Here is a 20,867-nt window from a genome sequence, read left to right as displayed (position 1 = left end):
ATGGAGCTAGTTCGGGACTGTGTTGTGATAGCGCTTTGTTGTGTAGCGTTTGTTGCACCGCAGGAAGGTAATATAAGGGTACTTGTGGTGTTAGTGTGGTTCATGTATTCTGTTAGTAGTACTGTTTGTAATTGTGGTGTGTTGATAGAATCATTTTACTGATCCAGACGATGATGGTATCTTGTGCATCATTTAGTAGTGCATGTTTAGCTATTTAAAGAGTGGCAACCAAGGTTGTGTTTATAGGTAGTTATACAACTATGGTTAAAAGCTTTATATCACCTAGAATTGAAACATTTAAAAACAAAAAAAAAGAGCTTCTACCTAATACTGAAGAAGTCTACCAGGACCCCTAATGATAGTATAGTATTAAATGTTGGTTCTTAAAATGTTACATGTTTTGGTTGGTTTAAGATAAGATTAAAGTGATATTTAGGTCAATAAGTTAACATAATGTTCAACAGTCTTTGTTTATTTCTATAGGATACTACAAAACTCTTTGCCATAGCTGTATGTTCATAGCTGGAAAATTAAACCTTGCATTATGTGAAATAAAATGCAACGAAGCTTTGTTTTAAACCTGTTCCCCTGCTGTAGCTGTGAATACAGCCTGTGGCGTGGACTCGGTGGCTGTGAGGGTGTTGCTGGATTACTTTCGACCAGCATTGCCTCTGGACCCAAGTGGCCTCCTGCTGGGAACCTGCCCTCCGTCCAGCAGCAGCGCCGGTAATAACATGGTGGTGTTCCAGTACGGCCTCCTGGACTGCCGCTTTATGCGCATGGTAAGTGGCTTCTAATGGCTTGTTGGGTTCACATAAGAATCACTTGAGCTCAAATTGAGCTGTTAAACTGTACATGTTTTAAATGTCTGCTTTTGATGTTCACTGCATGGCTGATATAGTATGGCTGTTGGAACAACTGATGTTTATCATGTCATTCTGTCTATGATGTGCTTCATGGCTGTGACCCCTGTCTTGTAAAGGCTAACTATACAGATGGGCCTTGCCCTTGAACTGTAGATCAAGTGTTTTCAGTTTAACACATCCATGTCTTGCCAGGTTACTGCCAACGTCACCAGTTATATGAATGTGCTGACTTACAAGCCCACCCAGAGTGGCTTCTACCAGACTCCGTTCAATCAGGCTGTTGTGTGCACCTATACCAAGTGAGCATTGAATGGTTATAACTCCTTGTAGTTCTTGCCTTTTTAATGGAGAGCAGTTGGTGTAAACCCAGTTTATGGCACTGAATACAGTAATCTGTGTGCATAATCAAATTGACTTGCTGCATTATGATTTCTGGACCTGCTTCCTTATTGTGAAGGCAACTATTGCCAGTAGGTTGTTAAACTTTCATAACAGCTTTTCTTGCTGTGCCTACTGTTGAATGTAAACAGTCTTGATGTGTTGCTGCTCTAAAGCTTTCTACCTGTGTTCTCCAGACCTGCTGGCTGGACTCCTCCAGTGTATAACCCTGCACTCGGGGATGCCTCTGGATTTGGGAAGCTGGAGTTTACCATGGGGATTATGAATGGTGAGTTTGCTGTCCTGCAATATACACTCAGTTTATTGGTTTACAAAGGTGTCCAGTGAAACACTACCCTGGCAGGTGGACCAGGCCAGTAGTGCTCATTGGGTCACTTCCTCTAGTCGGATGTTTTGGCTAATTCCTCTGGTGCTGGTCAATGCTGCTCTGTCCTGGCTAGTGAGATGGGTTGGGTGGGTTGCTGTTCTCATGCTCCTGTCCTTTGTCTCAGATGACTTCTCAGCCTCACGCACCTCCAGTCTGTTCTTCCTGGGGTCGCCCATCAACATCGCGGCTGCAGTGAAGCAGCAATTCCACATGCCGCTGATGGTCTACATAGAAGCGTGTGTCGCTGCCAGCACTCCAGCACTGAGTCCTTCAAGCCAGACCTATCCGCTCATCACCAACCGCGGGTAGATATTCATTGCAAGCTGTATAGTAAAGGCAGAGTTTAAAGGCTGAATGTTTTGTGTACTTGGGAGCACAATAGTTGTGCTTGGATTTAGGAAGAGGTGTTGAATGGTCAGCTTTATAAACATGACAATCTCAGTTGAACTAAAGACTGGTTATGCTGGGAAGGCATGGATGGGCTAGTTCTTTTTATGTAGTTGGTTAACCACCACCTAATTGGTACTTGTTGGACTTCAAAATCTCTTTAGGTAAGATGTCCATGATTTTGTGTTAACCAGGGTCTGAAGACAGCCTTAAAAAAATTCACACTTTGCACTAGTGCACACAAAGGGTTGGAATGTAACTTTGTGCAGGAAGTCTTCCTTACTCCTTCCTTCTGGTGGTTGTCTGCAGTCAAAGTCCTGGCGAGTGCCTCCCCCTGTTCAGTGCTCTTTTTGCCTGCAGATGCTTTGTAGATGGCCAGGTTGGTAACTCCAGGTTTCTGCCACGAGTCCAGACCTCTGAGATCCGTCTGGTTGTCCAGGCCTTCAGGTTTACACAACTGAATACAGATGTGAGTATTTGATGGGCTAAGCTGCATTATTTTAGAGGGCTCAGGGCAGCTACTTACCAAGACTCTCCCTGGTGTGTTGTCTTGGTGAGGATCTGATGCTGTGCTTGTAATGCTGAAGTACATTTTGGAGGTTCTAGAGCAATAATCTGAAGCAAATGCTCAGTGGGAGATTTTATTTTAAATACATTATTTTCCCTAGGTCTATATCCATTGCCGGCTACTGGCCTGGGACCCTGCCCAGCTCAATGACCCCACCAAGAAAGCCTGTTCATTCAACCAGAGAACCAGGAGGTAAGGACAGGACCCTGCTGAGGTTGCTCTCTGAACAAGGAGTGCAGGGCTGTTGGGTCCAGTGACCCAGGGCTCGTTTCTTAACCTGCACAATTGGTTCTGTGCCTCCTTTACAGTTGTGGAATTTTGAAGTGCTCTCACTGTCCCCAGTAACTGGGATAATGAGGTGGATGCATGTCCCTAGGGAACCTGGCACTATAGTGTCCTAAACAAATCCTGGCTATTGTGAAACCTTCTGTGCAGATAGGTCACTCCTGCATTTTTGTGTCCGTGTAGTGTGTGTAAATCATGGGGACCAACTTCATAGTACTGTTCTATCAAGTAGAAGTCTATTGCAATGTCCCTGGGTTCAGTGTCCTGCTCTTGTGTTCCAGCTGGGAGCTCCTGGATAACCCTGGTCTGAGCTCTGTGTGCAGCTGCTGCAATTCCAACTGCAATATAAGGAGGAGGAGGGACACGGGTACTAATTCTGCTCTTTCTATATACAGTATGCACTGGTGTGTTGTAGAAAGTTCCTCGAGTTTGAGTGACTTGTAAAATTTGGATGGCAGCCAAATGCTCAGTAGTACAGTTCCTCAGTATTGAAAGAACTGCTCCCCCTCAGCCAGAGGCCACTTGCGCTCTTGCTGGTACATTTGCTATATGGCCTGTCGGCAAGACAACTTTGCCCCTTTTTGGGGGGGGGGGGGTGGTTAGAGAGAGCACCCTCTCTCTAACTGCCCTGTTTTGTAGTAACTGGTACTGCATGATGCATTGTAGCAGCATGTCCTGTTTCTAACCAGGCTCCCTTTCTCCTGAGCAGCTGAAGAGGGGCTGACGCACACTGCAGTGCTGGGACCCCTGAGGATCCTTCCTGAGGAGCTGTCTGCTGGAAGCTGGGAATTCCACCAGAGGAGCCCTGCTCTGTCACTGGAGGGTGAGTTCAGCCTGCAGACTCCAATCCAGTGTACACTTGGCTTGCATGGCATTGACTTTCATTTGTACACTATATGCTCCCTTACAGTCATTTCCTTAACTTGCATTGTACAATTTCTGCCAAAGCATTCAAGGCCACAACACAACCATAATCTCTCAATTGGAAAATGGACTAAACTTGAATGTTTGTAGTAGCGGAACAAAGGGGCTTTGCCCACCTCTACCACCCATGCCCCAAGTGTGGCTCCCTGCAGGTCCTAATGTAATACTCCAGGGCACTGTGTAGAGAATGGCTGCACTGGGAGCCCTTCCTGTTCTTAAACCCTTCCTTGTCCCCCAGAGCCCCAGCAGGCTGTGGCCTGGCTGCCTGTCCTGGCTGCTCCCCTTCTCCTGATGGCTGTCCTGGGAACCCTGTCTCTGGGCTACTACATGTGCGTGTGGCGTCATCCCAGACTCTGCTCCAAGTCCAGCAGGGAGCTCCTCATTCCTGCCCCCATTGATGGAATGCACACACCAGTTTCGAGCATTGTGTCAGCACAGCAGTAATTCTGATTTCTTGTATGTTGCAAAATAAAAATGGCTACAAAAAGAACCTCTCAGGTCTGAGTTGTGTAACTGAGTACAGGGCTTCTGTCATAGCAGTAACCTTTGTCAAGTGGAAGTGTTCCTTTCTACAAACTTCTTCAATAAGGTTTGAAGCTAAACTTTTTTCAATTTTTGGGGTGGTCTTGGCTACTCATTCCTCTGTTTTGCTATGCCACACAATGGTGGATTCAGATTTGACTTGAGCATTCCCCTTTTTTGTAAGACTATGCAAGTTATTTGGAGATCTGTCATGATCTATTTAGTTAGGACTTCATGCCAAATGGAAGCAGACACTTGCTGTTGCTAAAATTCTTCTTCTGAAAGACTGTTCCATCACTTCTGATTGAGTGTTTAATCAGGACTGTGGAATGGCTGTTAACTGGCCAATCTACTGTCCCTGGTGGCTTGCTTTAAATGTGTGTGGTTTTTGGGCAGTCTAATGATGTCTGAGTGTTTCATTTGAAAAATGACTACAAAAGATTTAGAAGTGAGTAGTTTTTTGAGATTTACAATTGTACAGTAATTGTAAACCTCACACTACTCTCTAATAAATCTTTTGTATTCATTTTGTTACTTTAGTATGAATACAGGTTGACTTGGATTCATTATTTTATTTTTTTTTGACTGTGAAGGAAAAGACACACATTTGCCCATTTTCCCATTGGAAATAATGATATTTTGAAATATCACTGTCCTGGTCACAAAAGCAAAGTTTGTGGGGAATGATAGCCATTTTCTATACTTTTGAGGCTAAGCAATTAAATAACACTTACTACCCAGGAACAAAAAAAAAAGTTACACTGTGTAATCGCAACTCAGTGGCCACCGGCTCAAGGAGCAGGGTGTCATGCAAGATCCCATCCCACTATACAACCAGCATACTGGCTGTATTAGCCAAGCAGGTACTCTGGGCCCCAGCCACGTAAGCCCTACAGACATATGTCTCCATAACCCTGCATTGCAGCTTTGGGCACATACGGTGGCAGACATCCCACCAGTGCAGCCTTCACCAAGGTTGCGATGGTGGAGTCTACAGTGGAAAACACCATCAGGCCCAGCTTCTCTGCCCCTCCAGCAAGGCCAGTTGAGAACTGTGTCTCAACTGCGCAGGCACCGTGGCTGGGAGAGGAGTGTGCCTCCTCCATAAAATCAGGGAAAGAGGGGAAGGGTTGGGACCGAGGAGCACGTCATGCAGCTGGAAGACAGTGATGGGGCTCTGCCTCTGTTGTCCAGGGGACCTGCAGGTACGCTGACAGCGGTGGCACACTAGTGATCGAGGAGACCTCCGAACTAAGAACCACGTCTGATGGGAACTCAGGTTTCACCTCGACCTCCACCTCCGATGGAAAAGCGGACTCCCCCCACAAGGCAGCAATGAAGAGTGCGTCCTCATCAGAACAAAGTGCTCAGTTGTACCGCTCACCCTGTTCTCCCACGGGGAGGTCAGGGGGCAGTACAGCTACTCTGGTTGGCACTGGGGGAGAGGGCAGAGCCAGTGGGGCCTGTTGCCTCTCCGAAACCTCCATGATATGGGTGATCTGAGCTTTCATGCCAACAATATCCCACGCCTGCTGTGACTTCTTCACCTGTCTCGCCGTAGGCAAAGAGAAGTGGCTGCGGGTGGACACAGATGCTTGCGCCCAAGGGATCCCCCCAGAGTGTCGGGTGGCGTGGTTGGGAAGGATCCACTGTGGGGGACAAAGAACGCCCCTGTGCGACCCTCCAGGCGGTTGGCTAGCACTCGGGGCTGACCTACTGGATAAATGATGAACATAGAAAATTCAGACCTGCTTGAGTCTGCTACTTCCTTGGATAAATTCATTCATAAAGCTTTCCATTAAAGTAGACATCACAGGAAATGAGATGTTGCATTTTGCCATAACAACCCTGCAGAACAGGTAGGTCCAAAGCTGGTTCCACTCAGAAAAAGAAAAAAAAATGAAAAGGAGGTGTGGTTGGGCACTAAGCACCGTGCACACATGGAGTGCCTGTCCTCCTGTGGGATGTTAGTCCCACAGGCCTCACAGGCATGAAATCCAGCCCTGCCCGTTATAGCTGGGTATAGGTACCACTGCACTGCGCGCAACGTGTACCGTGCACCACATGCTGTGAGTATCGTGCAACTCTACATACTATGCGCACTGCGTGCACTCAAGCACTGCGCCGTGCACACTGCATGCACAAAGCACCGTGTGCAGTGCAGCAACAAGTATAATGCGCATCACGTGCACCGAGTCCCGTTCTCACTAAGCAAGGGGCAACGGGTGCTGTGCGCAATGTGCGCACTTAACAGCACCGGTATAATGTGCACCGAATGCACACCTGCACCAAGTACCGCGCAGAACCAGGCACCGTGCACACCGAGTACCGCGTAGCACTGGTGCACTGCCTGCCTGCACTGACAGGGCCGAAGCCGCGGCAGGTGATTGACTTTGTTCACAACACAGCAAACACAATACAATAATACAAAAATGGTATACAGTGATAATACAGCAGTACAAATGGGGGAGAGCACACACGTGGTGAAAGGCCAATGCAGCCTGCGTATATACCTCAACAACGGGGCAAGCCTCGGTGAGGAGTACACTGCTGGTCCGGCTGTAAGCAGCCGCCCTGCAGCTAATCCTCTGCGCAGGTGGCTGGTGGGCTAGCTCGACACTGGGGACAAGGCAAGCCCAACCCCAGTGAAAAACACACACACAGTCTTAATAATACTGCTTACTACTGGCAGTCGACTAAAAGACGACAGACAGAAGAGAAGCGGCCTGACACGCATAGCGAGCAGGTGCTGAATATAGTAAGTAGTAGAAAAAAAGGCTATGAATTAAGAGCTACTGATTCCGGAAAAAGCGGCGAAGCCAGCTTTCAGCACAAAGTGCAGGGGAACTAGCAGCAACTCAACGCAGCGCTTTCTAAGCAATAACAAAACGGCTCAATGCAGCACAGAAGTCTTACCGTACATTCTTGAGAAGCTAAAAGACAATGAGGCTTCCCTGCGTGACGGTTATGTACCCTCGGTAGGCGGGACCGAGGACGTCACCAAAGGGAAGGGGGACTATCGGCACCTTTGATAGAAAAAGCTCAGTGACACCTACCGTCCCATGACGATATTGTTGGTGACCATCGTCGAATTGAAAGGGAACCGTAAATAATATTTATGAGAGACACGTCATTGATTTATTAGTTATGTATTTATTATTCATGCAGGGAGTTAACCCAAGCAATGTAGCAGGGTGGTAAAACACACAGCTTCAAGCGAGCTTGAAATAAAGTTCATAATGTTCTCGCATTGTTATTTAGAAATTACAGTTTTTGCGGAAATACAATTAAATGTGATTGCTTTATTCATATAAAGCTACTGTATAGCTATTTAAACCGCAAAATCAAATGTCAATACACGTTTGTCTAATCGGTGTTTTTTAAGCGAAAGAAAGAAAGAAAGAAAGAAAGAAAGAAAGAAAGAAAGAAAGAAAGAAAGAAAGATTTAAACGTTTAATATTCTCAAACTAGAACGCGGGAATCGAACTACCGCTATTTAGAAAACGGGATGCAGACCCCACCTGCACCAGACATAATGTTATTTTGTCGGCCATTGACCGAATCGTTAGTATAACGGTCATACAGAAGCAGCTATGAGAAAGTAAGAAATGGACGTTTTCTTTACATTAAATATATTGCTTAATTGTAGGCACTAGTTTTTTTGTTTGTTTGTTTTTTTAACATCATTTAGTCCCTTGTCCCTGTGGATTGCAGCCGCTGTAGAAACATATAAAGAATGTATGGGAAAGGTCCATTAACATCACTGCTGTTTTTCTTAACTCGTGGTCTATTTATGTCTTTCTAATACTGGACCCTGTCTTAAATACAGACATTCTGAATAGGAATACATTGAAAGATTAATTGTAGCTCATACCTAGAATGCATTGATAAATATTTAGCATTAAAAAGCAATACATGTGATAGCCGTTCATTATTTTTTCTATCACCCTCCACGCAAACCTGAGCGCAGTGTGATATACTACTGCACTATGAATGATGCTCCACTCAGTCTGCCCGGACTGCACCTGAACCATCTTATAAACGCGAAGCCTCTAATAACGTCAGTTGTAAAAGTTAGTCAATAATTACGCCATTTAACTAAGCTAAATTTGAATTTACGCGTAGCTGGTGCATCTGCAACGTGGTGTATTAACAAGGTAGTACGTTTTGTCCATTTTTAAAACAATGTTAACTGTTGAGTATTTTTATTGTCTGGGATGTGCATGATAATGTGCGGCATGTCACAACTCATCACACGTGTGTCAGTGGTTACCGCGGTGTTAATTGCCTAAAGGTGCAAATGAATTGCACTACAAAGTCACCTGGACTGCAGTGTTTGGTAGGTAACTGTTGGTTCAAGATGGAGCTAGTTCGGGAATGTGTTGTGATAGCGCTTTGCTGTGTAGCGTTTGTTGCACCGCAGGAAGGTAATATAAGGTTACTCGTGGTGTCGGTCTGGTTCATGCATTCTGTTAGTAGCGCTGTCTGTAAATGTAATTCTGGCTTGTTGACAGAATCATTTTACTGATATCCAAACGATGATGGCATCTTGTGCAACACTTAACAGTGCATGTTTAGCTATTTAAGAGTGGTAACCAAGGTGGTGTTATAGGTATTTGTACAGCTATGGTTAAGCTTTGCATCTCCTAGGATTGAGACATTTTAAAAAACACAAATTATTCTACCTAATATTGGAAAAGTCTACCAAAAGCCCTAATGGCAGTACAGTAGTAAATGTTGGATTTTGAGATGTCACATTTAATTTTGATTGACTTAAAATATGATTAACTACAAAGTGATAATTTTTTACATTAACTTTATTAATGTGTTCAACAAGCTTTATTTCTCTATAGGGTGCTTTATAACTTTGCTGTAGATGTACATTCATAATTAAAAAAATAAACCTTGTATTATATAAAATCTAAAATGAAATGCAATGATGCTTTGTTTTGAATGTGTTCCCCTGCTGTAGCTGTGAGTACAGCCTGTGGTGTGGATTCTGTGGCTGTGAGGGTGTTGCTGGATTACTTTCGACCAGCGTTACCTCTGGACCCGAGTGGCCTCCTGCTGGGAACTTGCCCTCCATCCAGCAGCAGCGCCGGTAATAACATGGTAGTGTTCCAGTACGGCCTGCTGGACTGCCGCTTTATGCGCATGGTAAGTGGCTTTTTATAGCTTGTATGTTTGGTTCAAGCAAGAATTGTTTGAGCTCAAATTGCACTGTTAACCTGTACATGCTTTTTAAAATATCTGCATTTGGTGTTTACTGTATGGTTGATACAATATTGGCTACTGTTGGAACAGCTGTGATATCTAGCATGTCATTCTGGCTAGGATGTGTTACATGCATGATTAAGCAATAAGTGTTGTAGTAGCAGCTCACATTAATGATGTCAGTATTTTCAGTTTTACAACTAAATGCATGCTTTTTGCTGACATGCAGTGTGTGTTGTGATGCCAGTTTTGTGAAGGCTAACTATGGAGGTGGGCCTTACCCTGAACTGCAGATCAAGTGTTTTTAAATCTGACTTCAATGTCTTGGCCAGGTTACTGCCAACATCACCAGTTACATGAATGTGCTGACCTACAAGCCCACCCAGAGTGGCTTCTACCAGTCTCCATTCAATCAGGCTGTTGTGTGCACCTATACCAAGTGAGTGTTGGACGGCTATACCTAATTGTAGTTCTTGCCTTTTTAATGGAGAGCAGTTGGAGTATACCCAGTCTGGCACTGAATATAGTAATCTGTGCATGATGAAATTGATTTACTTCATGAGTTTTTGGCCCTGCTTCCTTATTGTGAAGGCAACTATTGCCAATGGGTTGGTTTTTCTTTTTTTATGAAGGCTCTTCTCACTGTTCTGCTAAATACAAACTTTGTTGCTGATCTAACTAAAGCTTTCTACCTGTGTTCTCCAGACCTGCTGGCTGGACTCCTCCAGTATATAACCCTGCACTTGGGGATGCCTCTGGATTTGGGAAGCTGGAGTTTACCATGGGGATTATGAATGGTGAGTTTGCTGTCCTGCAATGCGCACTGTTTCTTGTTCTAGAAAGGTGTCCAGTGCAACACTAACCTGGCAGGAGGAGCAGCTGGTGGTACTCCTTGGGTCACATCCTTCAGTCAAATAGAAAATGTTTTGGCTAATTCCTCTGGTGCTGGTCAATGCTGCTCTGTCCTGGCTAGTGAGATGGGTTGGGTGGGTTGCTGTTCTCATGCTCCTGTCCTTTGTCTCAGATGACTTCTCAGCCTCCACGCACCTCCAGTCTGTTCTTCCTGGGGTCGCCCATCAACATCGCGGCTGCAGTGAAGCAGCAATTCCACATGCCGCTGATGGTCTACATAGAAGCGTGTGTCGCTGCCAGCACTCCAGCGCTGAGCCCTTCAAGCCAGACCTACCCGCTCATCACCAACCGCGGGTAGATATTCATTGTGAGCCATATAGTAAAGGCTTAATGTTTAGCACTTGGGAGAACAATAGTTGTGCTTGGTTTTAGGAAGAGGTGTTGAATGGTTAGCTTTGAACATGGTAATCTCAGTTGAACTAAAGACTGGGAAGGCATGGTTCTTTTATATAGTTTTGTAATAGGATTACAGACCCTTAATTGGTACTTGTTGGACTACAAAATCCATCTTTAGGGCAGATGTCCATAATTACTGTTAACGGAGGTCTGTGAAGAGAGAAAAGTTGGTTCAAACTTTGTATAGTGCACATAACACCAAGGGCTGGAATGTGATTTCTACAGGAAGGTTGGCTGGCTTGCTCCTTTCTGGTGGTTTTCTGCAGTCCCCCAGTCCTGGCAAGTGTCTCCCCCTGTTCAGTGCTCTCTCTCTCTCTCTCTCTCTCTCTCTCTCTCTCTCTCTCTCTCTCTCTCTCTCTCTCTGCTTTGTAGATGGCCAGGTTGGTAACTCCAGGTTCCTGCCACGAGTCCAGACCTCTGAGATCCGTCTGGTTGTCCAGGCCTTCAGGTTTACACAACTGAATACAGATGTGAGTATTTGATGGGCTAAGCTGCATTATTTTAGAGGGCTCAGGGCAGCTACTTACCAAGACTCTCCCTGGTGTGTTGTCTTGGTGAGGATCTGATGCTGTACTTGTAATGCTGAAGTACATTTTGGAGGTTCTAGAGCAATAATCTGAAGCAAATGCTCGGTGGGAGATTTTATTTTAAATACATTATTTTCCCTAGGTCTATATCCATTGCCGGCTACTGGCCTGGGACCCTGCCCAGCTCAATGACCCCACCAAGAAAGCCTGTTCATTCAACCAGAGAACCAGGAGGTAAGGACTGGACTCTGCTGAGGTTGCTCTCTGAACAAGGAGTGCAGGGCTGTTGGGTCCTGTAACCCAGGACTTGTTTCTTAATCTCCAACTGGTTTTGTGGACTTTGCTGTGCTTTCTCGCTGTCCCCAGTAACTGGGGATAATGTGGATGCCTGTCCCTAGGAAACCACTTGCACTATAGTGTCCTAAACCAATCCTGGCTATTGTGGAACCTTCTGAGCATATAGGTCACTCCTGCATTTTTACGTGTCAGTGTAGCATGTGTAAATCATAGACCAACTTCATAGTACTGTTCTATCAAGTAGAAGTCTATTGCAATGTCCCTAGGTTCAGTGTCCTGCTCTTGTGTTCCAGCTGGGAGCTCCTGGATAACCCTGGTCTGAGCTCTGTGTGCAGCTGCTGTAATTCCAACTGCAATATGAGGAAGAGGAGGGACACGGGTACTAATTCTGTTCTTTCCATATACAGTATGCACTGGTGTCTTGTAGGGTAACTTAATTGGATGGCAGCCAATAAAAGATGCTCTGTGGTACAGTTCCTCAGTATTTTATCAAACTGTTCCTGATCAACCAGAGGCCACTTGCTCAATGGCCCTTGGGTTGTTTTCATCCAGCACCCTCTTTTACCTGTTGTAGTGACTGGTACCTCATGATGCATTGTTCCAAAGCAGCAGCATGTCCTGTTTCTAACCAGGCTCCCTTTCTCCTGAGCAGCTGAAGAGGGGCTGATGCACACTGCAGTGCTGGGACCCCTGAGGATCCTTCCTGAGGAGCTGTCTGCTGGAAGCTGGGAATTCCACCAGAGGAGCCCTGCTCAGTCACTGGAGGGTGAGTTCAGCCTGCAGACTCCAATCCAGTGTACACTTGGCTTGCATGGTATTGACTTTCATTTGTACACTACAGGCTCCCTTGCATTCATGTAATTCCTTAACTTGCATTGTACAATTTCTGCCAAAGCATTCAAGGCCACAACACAACCATAAGCTCTCCATTGGAAACTGACTAAACTTTGAATGTTTGTAGTAGTGGAACAAAGGGGCTTTGCTCACCTCTACCACCCATGCCCCAAGTGTTGCTCCCTGCAGGTCCTAAAGTAACACACCCTCCTATTGAAACTACTCCTGGGCACTGTGTAGAGAATGGCTGAACTGGGAGCCCTTGTTTCTTACCACCACCTCCTTCTCCCCAGAGCCCCAGCAGGCTGTAGCCTGGCTACCTGTCCTGGCTGCTCCCCTGCTTCTGATGGCTCTCCTGGGAGCCCTGTCTCTGGGCTACTACATGTGGCGTCATCCCAGACTGCTCCGAGTCCAGCAGGGAGCTCCTCATTCCTGTCCCCATTAATGGAATGCACACTGCAGTTGGCACAGCTTCCAGCATCTTGTCAGCACAGCAGTAATTCTGATTTCTTGTGTGTTGCAAAATAAAAATGGCTACAAAGAACCTCTCTGGTCTGAGTTGTGTAACTGAGTATAGGGCTTCTGTCATAGCAGTAACCTTTGTCAAGTGGAAGTGTTCCTTTCTACAAAAGTTTTCAGTAAGGAGGACTGAATTAAGCTATTTTGGGGGTGGTTCTCCTGGCTACTCCATTTCTCTATGGTTTTGCTATGCCACTCAATGAAATCCAGTCTTGGCTTAAAGATTCAATACATGTTGAAAAAATAGCAATTTTCATAGTAAATATTTTACTTTTCATATGGGTTATGTCAAAGATATTGCAGGGTGTACCCCATATTTTCTAAGCTTATATATTTTTATAATTTGCTTGTTAGCAGACAAGATGGGCAATTGCACAAAATACCATTGGCATATACATACAGAAGCAGCTAGGAGAATGTAAAAAATGAACAGGTGTAATCCAGTTTCTTAAATGACAAGAATTAGATTAAAACAAAATCACTCAATGTAGAAAGGCATTGAATATTTTAAACATGTTTTCATTTCATTATTTTTACTTTTGCTTGGACAGGCTACTTTTAAGGTTCGTGATACCATAAGTATAGTTTTTAGACTCAAAATAGTGTATTTAAATGACAGTATACTACTCAAAACACATACCTTCAGAATTATACAAAGAATATCTGAGACTGGGCAATGCAGGTCACTGCCATGTTATTTACTTATTTCAAAATATTTGTGTTAACAGTTGTACAAATGTGGAATATAACTGAGTTAATTGTACATAATATTGTAGGGATCTCTGTTAACGCAGGCAGGCGCACCACACAGAGCGAGGCAACACACAAACAGGTGGAGGGCGGAGCTCAGCGACCCCAGGACCTTTCTCACTAAAGCATAGCGCCGATACCGCTGTGCAAAAGAGCCGGCTCCTTTGAAAGGAGCTAATGTCGTGTGTGATTACGTCACATACCAGCCCTGCTGCTGCCTTCCCCCCGTACATGCTACAATATTTTAGAATACCAATAAATGTGATTCCACCACCTTTCTTTAATAATCGTTCATTATGCTTTGTACCAGCCGCCACACAAAGCTGAGCGCAGTGTGTATACTGTGCTAATGATGCTCCAGTCAGTCTGCCCGGACTGCACCTCACCAATCTGAAAAACGCCTCTATAAGATCATTTGTTAAAGTTGGTAAATAGTTGCGTTGTATTTAAATTTGAACTCTCGCATAGCCAGTGCAACGAAACCTGGAGTGTTAGCAAGGCAATAACGTCTGTCCAATTTTATTATTTTTTTTTTTTACTGATAACAGTATTTTTTATCTGGAATGTGCGTGATATGCACAGGCGCCCGCGCAATGGCACAACCCGCCACGCGTGTGTCAGTGGTTCAGTGTTAATTGAGTCAAATTAATGTCACTAGAGAAGCACCTGTACAGTAGTGTTTGGTAGGTAATTGTTGGTTTGGAATTTGGTGTCGTTGTGGAAATGCGTTGTGCTTTTGTGCTAATGTAGGTTATCGTGGGATTAGTGCCTTATGTTTTTGGTGTGTTATTGATATCCAGAAAATGATGTCTTCTTGTGCAACACTTAGTAGTGCATTTTTGGCTATTTAAAGACCATACAGTTATTAAATTAAACCTTGCATTATATGAAACCTAAAATAAAATAGTTTTATGTTCTGCTTTATTCTAAACCTGTTCCCCATGCTGTAGCTGTGAGTACAGCCTGTGGCGTGGACTCTGTGGCTGTGAGGGTGTTGCTGGATTACTTTCGACCGGCATTACCTCTGGACCCGAGTGGCCTCCTGCTGGGAACCTGCCCTCAATCCGGCAGCAGCGCTGGTAATAACATGGTGGTGTTCCAGTACGGCCTGCTGGACTGCTGCTTTATGCGCATGGTAAGTGGCTTCTAACGGCTTGTATGTAGGGTTGACTTAAACGTTCGAACTGAAACTGCACTGCACCGTATTAAACTTGGCACACAGCGGCAGTCTAAAAATATTTATGTAAGATTCAAAGCAAGACAACATATTAACTACGTTGCAAGTCAGATGTACTGTCCTTTTTAGATGTCTTAAAATAAAATGCATTAATTTAAGGCACAAATGCTTTCGTTCTATTCGACGCGTTTAATAGGTATAGTCAAACATTATAAACTGTGCTGGTATCTAACGTAAAAGATGAAAACATGTTAGACACCCATGCTAAATGGGAAAGTTCCGCCTTTTGTACGTTCATTGTGTAGACGCATTGGGGAAACGGTTACAATTTTAAAGGCAGTGCACTACTGAATGGCATTTGGTAGCAGCTGTTACTTATTATTAATATAGGGTTGGTAGCTTTTTACATTTAGGCCTATGTTCACTCTACATGTCCTTTTTTAAAAAAAAAAAAAAAAAAAAAAAAAAAAAAAAAAAGCTGTAATTAGCATCGTTTAGTCATGGGCTGGATTAAATTGAGCTCAAATATTTTGTAGTTCTACATTCCATAATGGGAACTGGTGGTTTTCCTCTCACTGTGAGGAGGATAGTGACTACACTACACACTGCTGATTTCGTAAAATGCAGTGTGTCCTGTCTGGATACGTACGGCTTGTTAAAATCAACAAACAAAATATAGAATTAACAAAGAAACGACTTGAACTATTAATTGTATGTATTTGAAAGGGGCGCTATTTAAAATTGCACGACCGGGATACAAGCAATGAACCTGTTTCCAGTCTTGCTAGTCGCGTTTCTTATATGGGTAATTCTTTAGAGTGAAAGATTGACGTCAATATCGTTGTAAATTGGTTTGTTTAGATTTTGTTTTTATACTATCTTCAAGTAGTTCCACCCACCCTCCCCTTTTATAAACGTATTGCTTCCCTCCCTGTCTTCCTCTTATAAACGCCTTTCATTTTTTAACATTTTGGAATACAGAACATTTTAGAAATACAAAATATTAAGTTATATGTCACTGGTCAATGGAAGATATTTTCTGCTGGAAGCTACAAATGTGTCAGTTTGTCATGACATGGCAAGAAACGGCTATACATCCATTAAAACAGGCGTAAGTAAGCTTGCCATGTTAATCTACCTTCCTTAACGATTGAACGTTCTTACCAAAAACATGAACGGTCACTTTCTACTTTAACCCATACTAAAAAAAAAAAAAAAAAAAAAAAAAACTCAAATTCCAAATACAGTACCAGTATGAGCCTACTAATGGAAATGATCATGCCTCTCTGGCCTGGGCTGTTGCGGTAAGAGTTTTATAAAAGGGAACAGTGAATTAAGACAAGACAAAACCACTAGATAGTTTAGAGTATGATTTCTTTGGTTTAATTAAATTAAGTGGCATACAGAACGTGGACTGTTTCTTGCTACTAGTAAAAAGCAACACAAGAAGGTTATGATTTATGAGGAATATATTGACACATGTTAACAGTTAAATATCCTTTATTCTTGACTGTTTAAATGTGGTTCTGGAAGTTGGATTAATATTTTGCCACCCCACATTGTTAAACAGTTATCATAGCAAAACCACCTACTAGGTCAGGACATTTAAGTAAACGCTGTCTCTCGCATGACGTGCTTGGTACTGATACTGTCAGTGATAGGTTGGAACAGTGAGTGTCGACCTCACATAGCAATGCTCAGTGCTAATTGGTTGAAACACTAAATGACAGCGCGCACTTGGCAATAGTAATTGGTTGAAATATTGATTCATGACTTTCTGGTAGGCAGTGCAAATGCTCATTCATAAACGAAAGTTAACGAGAAAAGTTACTGGTTCAGCCGCATCTCTCCCTTGGCATGTGGGGGTGCCACGCAGCACCTCCAGCACATTCCGTCCCTGGGGTTTATGCAATATTGATTGTGGTTGTAACACCTTGTCTAAAAAATGCATGTTTTTAACAATGCAATTGACAGTAGGATGAGCTACATGACGAAGCAATACAAACGTTGTATTGGCATCTGTATAAGAGAAATGACTTGAGTATTTGCACTTATTTTTTTTATAAAACAAACTGCATTGTTTTGGCTTTAGGCTCTTGACATGCAGTGTGTGCTGTAACTCCAGTCTTAAGGCTAACTAGAGGTGTGACTTACTCTTAAACTGCAGATCAAGTGTTTAAAATCTGTCTTCAACAGTGGTTTTTCTTTTTTCCATGTCTTGCCCAGGTTACTGCCAACGTCACCAGTTACATGAATGTGCTCACCTAGAAGCCCATCCAGAATGGCTTCTACCAGACTCCATTCAATCAGGCTGTTGTGTGCACCTATACCAAGTGAATGTTGGACTTGGCTTAAATGTGCTGCAACTCCTGTAAAGATATTAAGCCTCTGGGCTGTTCGTGCATTTATGTATTGAGTCATACACCATATGTCTGACACTTAACAGTATCTTGTTTGTGGACTTTATTTTTATACTACATTTGTAAAGTCTGAATTGTTGATGTCAATTTTTTATATATACTTAATTGTGGAGTTACTGCTTTAGTAGGCAGAGTTATTTTAAACTAAGTTTATGGCACTGAATACAGTAGTCTCTGCAAAATCAAATGACATTTACTGCATTAGGAATTCTTGACCAGCTTCCTTACTATGAAGATAGCAAGAGTAAGTTTGCATTAACTATTGCCAATACATTGTTTCTCAATTTCAGTGTCTTCTGCTGAATGCAAACTGGATTTTTGTGCTGCTGCTCTAACCAAAGCTTTCTACCTGTGACTTCTCCAGACCTGCTGGCTCGACTCCTCCAGTATACAACTCTGCACTCGGGGATGCCTCTGAGTTTGGGAAGCTGGAGTTTACAATGGGGATTGTGAATGGTGAGTTTGCTGTCTTGCAAAGTACACTCAGTTTATTGGTTTAGAAAGGTGTCCAGTGAAACCCTAACCTGGCAGGGGAACCAGCCAGTGGTGCTCATTGGGTCACTTCCTCCAGTCAAATAGAAAATATTTTGGTTAATTCCTCTGGTGCTGGTCAATGCTGCTCTGTTCTGGTTAGTGAGATGAGTTGATTGGGTTGTTATTCTCATGTTCCCCTCCTTCGTGTCTCTGACTTCTCAGCCTCACGCACCTCCAGTCTGTTCTTCCTGGGGTCCCCCATCAACATCGCGGCTGCAGTGAAGCAGCAATTCCACATGCCACTGATGGTCTACATAGAAGCGTGTGTTGCTGCCAGCACTCCAGCGCTGAGCCCTTTGAGCCAGACCTAGATATTCTTTGCAAGCTGTATAGTAAAGGCAGAGTTTAAAACTGAATGTTTAGCACTTGAGAGCACAGTAGTCCTGCTTGGATGTAGTTTGGGGTGTTGAATGGTTAGCTTTCTGAACATGGCAAAATCTCAGTTGAATTAAAACTGACATTAGTAGGAATGCACATTGTGACTTGGATGGGCCAGTTCACAGCCTCCTAATTAGTAGTTTGACTCCATGATTGGTTTTAACGAAGGTCTGTGAAACCCGCCTTTATTTTAAGGTTAAAACTTTCCCATTATGCACATGACATGAAGGGTTGGAATGTAATTTTGTACAGCAAGACTCACTGGAGCACAGGAAGTCTTGTTCACTTCCTTCTGGTTGTTGTCTGCAGTCCCCCAGTCCTGGCAAGTGCCTCCCCCCGGCTCTGTGCTCTCTCTCTCTGCACATGCTTTGTAGATAGACAGGCTGGTAACTCCAGGTTTCTGCTCAGAGTCCATACCTCTGAGATCTGTCTGGTTGTCCAAGCCTTCAGGTTTACACAACTGAATACAGATGTGAGTGTCTGATGGGCTAATCTGCATTGTGTTAGAGGGATCAGGGCAGCTACTTACCAATATTCTATACTTGTTTAGATAATGTATTTTCTTGGTGAGTATCTGATGCTGTGGTCATAATGTGTATTAACCTTTTGTAAATTCATTTGATGTTATAATCTAGAGCAAATTTTGCTTTATTAAAGTATTCCTTTTTGTCAAATTCCTAGGTCTACATACATTGCTGGTTGCTGGCTTGGGACCCTGCCCAGCTCAATGACCCCACCAAGAAAGCCTGTTCAGTCAACCAAAGAACCAGGAGGTAAGGACTGGACCCTGTTGAGGCTGCTCTCTGTACAAGGAGTGCAGGGCTGTGCGGTCTAGTGACCCAGGACTAGTTTCTTAATCTGCACAATTGGTTCTGTGGCTCCTTAGTTGTATGGATGTTTTACTTGAAATGCTTCTTCCCTCTCCCTGGTAACTGGGATATCGAGGTGTGTGCAAGTTCCTAGGGAGCTATTGTGGAACCTTTTGCACATGCATAGTTCACTTTTCCGTTTTTACTTGTCCATCTGGTGTTTTGTATGTCATGAGGGGGACAACTTAATTATATTGCTCTATTGAGCAGAAATCTATTGCTGTGTCCCTGGGTTCAGTGTCCTGCTCTTATGTTCCAGCTGGAAGCTCCTGGAAGCCTGGAATTCAACCAAAGGAGCCCTGCTCTGTCACTGGTTCAGCCTGCAGTCACCAATCCAGTTTGCACTTGGCTTCCTTGTCTAATTGTCATTCAAACCAGACTTAACCTTTTACAGTAAAGGTTCCCCCCACAGCATAGAACTACAGTTGCCACAAAACAGTGACTAAACAAATGGACGTGGTCGGTAGGGGAGTGCAATGTCCCAAGTTTGATTTCCTGCAGGTCCTAAAGTAAGACACCCTTATTGAACTGGCTACTGAGCACTGAGCGTATGGAAACCCTTCCTGTTCCTAACCAATTCCTCCTCACCCAGAGTCCCAGCAGGTTCTGTCCTGTCCTGGCTGCTCCCCTGCTCCTGATGGCTCTCCTGGGAGCCCTGTCTCTGGACTATTACGTGCGTGTGTGGCGTCATCCCAGACTCTGCTCCAAGTCTAGCAGGGAGCTCCTCATTCCTGCCCCCATTGATGGAATGCACACTGCATTTGGCACAGCTTCCAGCAGCTTGCCAAAAAGGTAATTCTGATTTTGTTTTGTATGTTAAGAAATAAAACATCTGCATAAAGAACCTCTGGGCTGTTTATTTTATTTTTTTTGCTACAAGTTGTGATGCATTCCAATCTCCTTTCTGTCCTAGCCCACTTTCATCAGCATCCTCTGGTCTCTTAAATATCCCCCCCCCCCCAAGGATTAAGAACTTAAGTTTCTCTCAACCTTTCTTTGTTCTAGGCTAAAATCAAATTTAATTCTTTAACCTGGCTGCTTTTCCATGGATTCTTTCCAGAGCTTCAGGCTTCTTTATGTACTGTATCTGTGCAGTATACAATCTCCTCCTTGCCTCCCTTGGCTTGTAGTAATACAAGCCTTGTATACTGCCTCCCCACACTGCATGGCTGTTGATAACATGTTGGCAACAAAGTCAGGGTCCTGTTCTTATGCTCTGCAAAAATAGTGATGGTAGTTCCATTAAAAGTGAAACTACCATGATAAATGCATCATTGTTTGGCTGTAACTTGGAGGCAAAATGGTGTGTGTGGGTTTTTTTTTTTTCCCCCCTAGGAAGTGGTTTTAGCTGTGCATGTTGCCATTGTGAAATATCTCCTGGATCCTGCATGCAGGGACTCTGTCAGTGGTCAGAACAAAATCACTAAATTTTTCTGCCAAATTTATATATTGGTATTTAACTCTAGCATTGTTCACAGAATTTTTTTTTTTTTTTTCTGGAAGGATGGAAGTGTAGAAATGCATCCCGCTCATTAGTATGAAGCTGGGTTTGAATCCCCATTGATCAGAGCTCTACTGTCACAATATCCATCTGGATTAGTTCCTTCCTGCAGGGAAGCACAGTGAATTCATATTTTGGAGCATTTTTGAGACTTCTGTTTTTGGTGTAATATCTTCACACACAGATGAACTGCCCCAAACACATTTTGTGATTTGCTGGGT

The 20,867-nt window shown here is 43.8% G+C and overlaps 1 protein-coding gene and 2 pseudogenes across 1 annotated transcript; all 3 read left to right on the top strand.

Moving 5' to 3' along the window:
• LOC121297031 (zona pellucida sperm-binding protein 3-like) lies at nt 1-4,240 on the top strand. Its single transcript, XM_041223043.1, has 10 exons — nt 1-67; nt 598-782; nt 1,059-1,165; nt 1,442-1,533; nt 1,757-1,937; nt 2,380-2,488; nt 2,688-2,779; nt 3,154-3,239; nt 3,582-3,695; nt 4,035-4,240. The coding sequence occupies exons 1-10, from the start codon at nt 1-3 to the stop codon at nt 4,238-4,240; spliced, it is 1,239 nt and encodes a 412-aa protein (XP_041078977.1).
• A 4,438-nt stretch (nt 4,241-8,678) lies between these two features.
• LOC121297030 lies at nt 8,679-12,998 on the top strand (annotated as a pseudogene).
• Nucleotides 12,999-14,360: 1,362 nt separating this feature from the next.
• On the top strand, nt 14,361-19,507 carry LOC121297029 (annotated as a pseudogene).
• Nucleotides 19,508-20,867: the final 1,360 nt, after the last annotated feature.

This window comes from Polyodon spathula, chromosome 22, assembly GCF_017654505.1.
Source record: "Polyodon spathula isolate WHYD16114869_AA chromosome 22, ASM1765450v1, whole genome shotgun sequence".
NCBI classification, from domain to species: Eukaryota; Metazoa; Chordata; class Actinopteri; order Acipenseriformes; family Polyodontidae; genus Polyodon; species Polyodon spathula.
Note: the sequence above shows the minus strand (reverse complement) of the source record. Positions and strands in the feature narration are given on the sequence as shown.